General features: G+C 32.5%; 1 protein-coding gene and 1 long non-coding RNA gene across 2 annotated transcripts; one reads left to right on the top strand and one right to left on the bottom strand.

Annotated features, from left to right (window-relative positions):
• The first annotated feature begins 1,571 nt into the window (after window positions 1-1,571).
• LOC143570220 (uncharacterized) lies at window positions 1,572-3,171 on the top strand. The gene is made up of 3 exons (XR_013141888.1): window positions 1,572-1,637; window positions 1,982-2,026; window positions 2,986-3,171. It is a non-coding gene; the product is annotated as an uncharacterized LOC143570220 (long non-coding RNA).
• Window positions 3,172-4,320: 1,149 nt separating this feature from the next.
• On the bottom strand, window positions 4,321-5,491 carry LOC143570219 (transcription factor MYB62-like). The gene is made up of 3 exons (XM_077055923.1): window positions 5,326-5,491; window positions 5,086-5,215; window positions 4,321-4,958 (listed from the first exon to the last, which is right to left on the bottom strand). The coding sequence occupies exons 1-3, from the start codon at window positions 5,459-5,461 to the stop codon at window positions 4,394-4,396; spliced, it is 831 nt and encodes a 276-aa protein (XP_076912038.1). The 5' UTR covers window positions 5,462-5,491; the 3' UTR covers window positions 4,321-4,393.
• Window positions 5,492-8,081: the final 2,590 nt, after the last annotated feature.

The following is an 8,081-nucleotide window of genomic DNA, read 5'->3' as shown; positions in this document are numbered from 1 at the left end:
CCTTGAATGGTCCAAGGCCTTATGGCGTGACTGCATGAGTAGCGGTGCACAAAAAAAATTGGGTATGGACCCGTACCAAAATAAAAATCAAAACCAGATATTCCAATACCCGGGTATAGTCTGCTCGGTTACTAACTCGGCCCTACATGTAGGGGGTATATATAGGGCATGAATATTTGTTAAATAATCGACTAGAACCGGTTCCTTTGATACCCGATATCTAGGGCCGTCTATGAAAATTTAAATACCTCGGCCGAGCCAAAATAAAAAGGTCTGTAGGCCTTAACAAAAAATTTTTATTCGCTAGCGTACATGGATAACTTTTATCGACCGGTTTATTATAAGCAGAAACCGTTTTGAGTATGTAATTATCTCATAAACTAGTACAAATAACCTTATTATTAACACAAAAAACATATATATGTAACTAGTTTTTATCTCCCGTATTACGGGGGTTGTTATATATTATTGTTTCTAATATTTATTTATTTTTTAAATTTTTATTTTTATATTGTATGAAGGTTAATAATATACTTATGGTTTGATGATAAATTGTTTCACAAATAAATGAGATGTTATAACCTGGTTTAAAAGCTATATCGGTTTGATGAGACACAAGACCCGTTTATTTTTGTAATATAAAATTGGTTTTTTAATTATAAATATTATATATCTTTTTTTTAAATAAATCATGTATTAATTTTTAGTATATCCCTACCTTATAGGATTTTTATATCAAATATTTGGTAATATTAGTTTTTAATTTAATGAGATGTTATAACCCGTTTATAAAATATCTGGGTTTGATGAAACCCATACCCGTGAATTCGAGTCAAATGCATAAAAAACATCCATTTAAAAATCAAGCAAATCTGGTGACTCCAAAAAAAGAGGGAGCGATCACATCGCGACACGTATGATTTTTATGTTTTCATTTATATATATTATGGATATGTATAAAAAAAATTTGTGCCCTCGAAACTTGTGTGCCTCGGACGATGGTGTAACTCGCACACCCTCCGAGCCTCCCCTGGCGATACCCTACCTGGATTTTTCAATACCCGTTTTTTGAAGAAATGATGAAACCAACTAAAGAAAAAAGTTTAGGCAACAACTACAATCTGCATGCACACGCCGCATGGAGTGATGGCCACAACACAAACTACTACTGCAAGGCACATTTAGGTGAGGTTGAAGGATGTCGACTTGTTTAGAGACTTGTTTTCGCTATGAACTAACGTGCTCCATGGACAATGGTTACAAATACACTTTGAGACACAAAATACACCCAAATTATTTCCAGCAATATATTGGTCTTTCTCATCTCTTCATCTTCAAGGTACATCTTTCGGATGCTAGAGTCTACCCCGATAGTACCACCGCATGACTGTTTTACCCTAGAAACATACGATGTTTTACCCTAGAAACATACGAGAGTTCTTAAGTCGTGAACCAACCAGGTAATTAACAATTTCTATGTTGTTTCGGATTAGGGTTTTACTCTATTTAAATTATCGTGCTCTACCTACTGTAACTCTGGAATCTTTGTGTTATATAACTCATGTGTTGACCATTGTTTGTTTATGTTACAGGAAACTCTGTTTAATCACCAATTGATTCAACATATGATTATTTGGGTAAGTGTTTTATACTACTTTTGGTTTATAAATTTATTTAGGTTTCTTTTAGCTATTGATTTGGGTTAACTTTAAGTTATTAACTTATTATGCAGCTACAGAGATGATTTTCATTGGTTTGTATATGACTATTTGTGTGTTAAAGAAAACACACTTGGTATTGGAGCATTGAGGCGCAGACACTGATTGTGTTCACTTTCTGTTGTTACTGATGAATTTCACGTAATAGTCAAAGGTTTGTATTGAAATTGATTTTTAAGAGCATTTTAGGTGTTTAAAATCAATCAATTTTATTTTTGAATTCAAGTAAATGTAGATTTATAATTGTTTTTTAATTTATGCAGGTTCAACATTTTCACGGAATAGCGGGACAGCCTCAGTTGCTTGGAGTATGTAATTTTCTTTTTCACTTTACCGTTTACAGGATTTCAGTATCCGGTTGAGGTTTTAAAGGCCTTATAATGTTACTGTTTGTGAATAATTTTTAAATCAACTAATCAACATGTTGATGTTCAAACATTATTAAACGACACTCTTTAAGATTAAAAAATTGTGTATACATCTAAGATTAGCAACTTAATGTTAAAGCCTGCAGCTTTATTTATTTCCCTGCATGTTCCTATGTGTGCTTGGATAGGGGAGCTTTTGGTTTTAAGAATCTGAGTAGCAGTCTAATGTTAGAGCATGTGTTTGCTTGGATAGTGACATAGTGTAGCTTTCTGATTTTGGAATCTAATTGTCGTTAATTTTATGATTGTCGTTTAAAGTTAAAAAAGTGTCACTTCTGATTTTGAACTGTGACCACGTTGCATCATTGCTCAATAATTTACTTAGGTAACATATTTGGTTTTTCGTTGTGTCTGTTTCCGGGTTCGTCTCGGCCTTGCCAACCTACGAACAAGAGTCGTATAAAACTCCAAACTGGGCTTATTAGGTTATGGTAATAAATTATGTAAGAGACTCTACATTAGATGGAAGTTATTCTTTTATGCAGGGGTGTATTGTTTGTTTAACAGCTTATGTGATCGGTTTTTTTCTTTTATTAAAACTTTAATTCATTTAGTATAACACTTTGGAGTGGATGATGTTTTTTGTGTCAATTTTTTTTTGGATAACTGAGAAAGAGAACATTAAGGTTATTAAACATTTTTTTACGTAAAACTGTATATGTGATTGATTTAAATAAATTATTTACGCTACGATATGTTAATTTTTAACAATTAGAAACATGCATGGATTAATGGTTAGACGTTGAAAACATGTTTTCAACAGCTTTGTTGTAATTTATTTTATGCTTTAGTTAATAAATGAATCACTATGATGATAATTTTTGGTTTTCACTTTGCAGGTTTCAGGGTCAAAAAGACCTGAACAATAGTGAACCGAGTGACATTCGTTCAGCTATAGATGGAAGCGTATCTAGCGGAGAACAAACGTGACTTCCTACATAAATGAATCCGCCACACAAAAAGGATGGCATCAACATGGAATGCATGAATGATATGCACAGCCAAGCAACAACCCATCTTTTGTATGGAACCTTTATCTGACAATCTTGATGCTACATGTATAATCCGATGTATATGACTACGATTTTTTCACAGACAAGCACTATAAATAACCCACTCGCGACAACGCGCAGGTTAAAAATCTTGTTTAAATTAATTCTGAATCAAACACCTAACAATTGTTGTAAAACTCGGTCTAGGCCTTGGGAATCGACGAGTACTCAAAACTCTGGTTTGAAGCGCTTTTATACAACACGGATAGTAATACTCGGATTCGTTCATAAATTGGACTGAATTGTTCAAGTCAATCTTGGAATCGGTTATCTCGGCGCAGATTCGATCAACTGGTAGCAGATTCGGTCAACATTTTCCTTCAAATCGGTCAACATGTATACTTTTGATTATTTTGATATTGAGTATTTTGTTATAAATATTAGTAAACTTATAACATTTTACATATATATACTCTCTCAAAAGTTAATTTCTATATTTGTTATCTTGTGCGAGCACTCGCTGCCTAAGCTGAGTACTTGCAACTCCCCGGTCAACCGATCTAAAAACGCTTAGCGATTTCTACTACCTTGCACCCAACTAATCTTTTTTATATACATATCACGAGGCACGATATCATGCACATCTAGTAATATTGCCACATGTCTAGTTGTGGTATTTATTTGTTGGGTTAGGTAGTATATAAATAAATTGTAACCACTATTTAGAAGCAAGGAATCGAATCAATTTGATTAAACTACTAAGTTGCTACGACTATAGAAATAGCATAAAAGAAAGTAAGTGTTCTTTTTAGGTAAAAAGAGTTAAAAAAGAGTTTGATGTGTCGATGGTGAACTATGAGGATTGGATTGCAACTTGCAAAGGGGAAGTATACTTTTGACTTATCATTTCATGTGTACATGCATCTTCCATCTTTACACTATGCAGCTACTCATGGGGACTAAGCTCAAAATTTTCACTGAAACAGGTAAATTTAAACTACGTATAAAAGATTTTTAGACGAACAACGGTAAATTTACACTAGTGAGCAAAGGGGGGGGCTAAAAGAAAGCCTCTCTAGTGCATTGATATAATCATTATTCCATTCCATAAGCATAATATACATCTAACTACATATGTATAGCCTTGTTCTTGATTTAAGAATCTTTAGTCCTACAAAGCAATTACCTTTAAAAATAAAATAAAATATCAAGACCAACTTAACAATAGGAACATATTACACACATAGCTGTCAATCTACTTCCTAAAATGCCAGAATTCATCCTCACCCATGTCCCAAAATGTGCTAGCCAAGTCATCATATTTCATCCAATCCGCTTCTGCCATGTGGACTCCTGAAGATGACATGTCACGAGCGCTCGTTGCTTGCATGTCTAAATGGATGAACCCCGTGTCAAAGTTACTATTATCCACATGGTAACAGTCATAGCTTTTTATGAGGTTTGGATTTTCAAACAAGATTGCCATAGAATCTGATGAAAAAAGGCGTGGATTTTCAATTTCAATACACCGTGGAGAAGATGGTGATGAAGATGATGGGATTACGGTTTGTTCTACTTGTGGTAAAGAGCTTAAGTTGTTTTGATTAGTTTCAGTGGTTGATGTTGTTGTTGACAATGAAGAGTTTTGTTCAACCTCTTCAAGTAATCTTGGCATCCAAAATTTTCTAAGCGTTTCCACAAACTTCTTGCTGTTGGAGTCAATCTTAAGGTGGCGTGCTTGTTTTTGTACCCTTGTTCTCCAGTAATTCTTGATCTCGTTATCAGTTCTTCCAGGCAAGTGGTATGCAATTTTTGACCATCTTGTACAAAAAAATAAGGGTAAATAGTAATTCTCAAATCGTACACACATATATTACATAGATGTGTATGCATGCATACACGCAAGTGGGTGGGTGTGTGTGTGTATGCTTGGACATGCAATCTCACCTATTTCCCCACTTGGAATGGAGTTCAAGGATCAAGAGTTGTTCTTGTGGAGTAAGATTTCCACGCTTAATATCCGGTTTTAAATAATTTAACCATCTTAGCCTGCAACTTTTTCCAGTTCTTTTTAAACCTATATATCAAAAGCGATCAAGACAACAGATCAAGTTCCCCAAAGATCATGCTATAGATACAAAAAGTCAAAGAAACGTTCGTTAAGTTTTTCATGTTTTTCCTACATACCTGAAGATTTTGCTAGCGAGTTCCACCGGCCTTCACCATGACAAGTGATGTAATGAATAAGAAGATTGTCTTCCTCAAGTGTCCATGGACCTCTTCTTATGTCATTAAAGTTTCCTTCATTACAAGAACCACCCATGTTATTTTGGATCTTGAAGATTCAAAAGAAAGAAAGAAAGAAAGAAAGGGAGTTTAATTAAAGAGAAGTAAGTGAAGGTCTACATATTTATAAAGAGATCCGCAAGAATGTTTTATTGTAAAAGTCGAAATAGAAAATAGGAAAGTACACCCTCTAGTAAAGTTGATTTCTCACAAGAGAATTTTCCCTAAATTCATTGATGGATACAAATTCAAGGAAAAATGGGAATCTTGCAGTATGTGTAGGCTTGTCTAAGTCTTTAGTGAAAATTACAATAAATTTTATCAATATATATATATATATATATATATATATATATGTATGTATATAGGATAAGGATCATAAGAGAACCCTTTGCAAATTTAGAACTTTGAGAACCATTTTGGACCATTAAAAACACCTTTAAAAAATATTTAAGAAAATCATATAACAAAAAATAACAAAAATTTTAAAAAAGTAAAAATACTAAAATTCTTATATTTCATTCCGGTTTCATTAAAAAAATAAAAATAAATAAAAAAAACAAAAAAAACGTCGTATCATACACATATGTATAATTTTATTTAATCTTTAGTTACGAAATATACACATATGTATAGTGTCATTTATCTTAAATTATACACATGTGTATAAAAAAATCATGTAAATGTACATATATGTATACATTATACATATGTGTATATAATTTGGCTAAACCGAGTTTTTTTTATGAAACCGGAATGTTAAAATAAGAATTTTGGTTTTTTTACTTTTTTCATTTTTGTGTTTTTTTATTTTTGGATTTTTTGTGGTCCAGAATAATTCTCATGGTTCTCAATTTCAAAAAAGTTCTCTCATGATCATGATCTTATATATATATATATATATATATATGATACTTGCTTTATATTATTATTTTTTAATAACTATTGATTGCTTAAAGTAGCTTAAGCATGTTATGGTGTCATTAGTTTTGATTGGATTACAATTGCGCATGCTTGAGTATAGGATTGGAACTCTCTAAAACGAATTAACAATGGAATATTTGCCACTTTAAGTGACTTTGTGGGGTTGCCACTTAGCACACACCCATGATCATCCTTCATCTGCTCTATATGAAAATCAAGAAATGTATTAATTTTTTTTAGTTTATAATGGGCATAAGAAAATAAGGTATTAACATGATCTCTTGAGAATATTTGCTTAATGTTTTTCAAATATATTTCCCCACTATTTTGATATGTAACTATCAGATGAAGAACTTAATATATACTATTTTTAAAATGTAATACATGATAGCATTCTTTTAAGCTCCTTTATTATGTGAGGGAGTTCTCTAAATTTTTTTAGAGGATGTTAGTGGTTATGAGTGGAGGGGAGTTGAAATTAAAAAAAAAAGAGTAAATTTAATTATATTTGGAGAAACATTGTTTATCATCTATTTATTTTTTTAATATATTTGAAAGTGGTTGTGAGTGGATGAGAGAGAAAAGATAACGATAAAGATATAAAATATTATTTAATTGTATATGAGAGAGAAAATATAATGTTTTTTAGTGTAATTATAAAAATACAGATAGAGAACATGCCAGGAGTGCTCTAAGAGGGTATCAGATACTGGATAAACTTTTATTGATGAACTAAACTGTTTAGGAGTTTTTTGATAGATCCTGACAATAAAAGGATATTGTAAAACACAAATTATACAAATCAATCGGTAACCAATCCTTAATTATAACAATTTAAGACCGTGGCCAAACCTAGGAACACACGGGAAAGTGTTGGTTTTGTACATTTTTTTTGGAGGGGGGGGGGGGGATGTACGGACAAAATTTTCTGTTGATGTTTTTAAATATAAGATTTTTTTGTAAGTCTATTGCAAGGCTTTTCACTTCGTTAATTTATCGGAGTGGAGCCCTTTACCTACGAGATATTGGTAAAAAAATTACGGGATATTTAGGCTACTATACTCTTCAAATTTGAAGAGTTATGTTGTCTTACTCTGGTTAACTATGTTATCTTAATCAGACCCACACTAAATTCAGATTTTGGCATGAGCGTTCCCCTAGGAACCATACCGTCGACTGACACTTGACAGTTGTTGTGCCGCCACAATAGCAGAACTCTCTGCAATAACATACGCTGGGACGAAAACCCACGTAGGTTCGGGATTTGAACTGACAATGTTGCACAAGGTCTAGCTCAAATCCTTTATGACCACAATAAAAAATAAAAATGACACACGTGAGGATCAAACTTGAATTCTCCACTCCTACCACTAGGCCGCAAGTGGTAGATCTTAGCTTTTTTATTGGTTTTAACTTTATTGTAATTAGAATTCTATTTGATAATATTTTGTAAGTTTTAACAGAAACTCCTACAAATTTCAATATCATATTTTTAAAACCTTAAATCAATATCAAGGTCTTACCTATGTGTTACCGAAGATAGTTCCGTTTGTAAAATTTAATCAATCCTTCGAAAATGATCACTTTGTAAGACCTTGCAAAAGTTGTCGATGATTCATTAGAAAAGTAATCCGTTCGTGATGTATGTCGGTACTACATCGAAAAAGAGATTACCAGTTGTTATTTTTTCAAATGGCCGGTTTTATCGACATATTTGCCTCAGTAATTACCTT

Source organism: Bidens hawaiensis, unplaced genomic scaffold (genome assembly GCF_021521415.1).
Source record: "Bidens hawaiensis isolate Kalapana, Puna unplaced genomic scaffold, B.hawaiensis_p1.1 tig00024849_1, whole genome shotgun sequence".
In the NCBI taxonomy this organism is placed as follows: domain Eukaryota; kingdom Viridiplantae; phylum Streptophyta; class Magnoliopsida; order Asterales; family Asteraceae; genus Bidens; species Bidens hawaiensis.
This window is presented reverse-complemented; position numbering and strand designations above follow the sequence as displayed.

Coding starts and splice junctions, on each gene's coding strand:
- LOC143570219 (XM_077055923.1), bottom strand. CDS start 5,461: ATGGGTGGTTCTTGTAATGAAGGAAACTTTAATGACATAAGAAGAGGT. Junction 5,216..5,325: donor CTCGCTAGCAAAATCTTCAG/GTATGTAGGAAA, acceptor TTTGATATATAG/GTTTAAAAAGAACTGGAAAA. Junction 4,959..5,085: donor CATTCCAAGTGGGGAAATAG/GTGAGATTGCAT, acceptor TTTTTGTACAAG/ATGGTCAAAAATTGCATACC.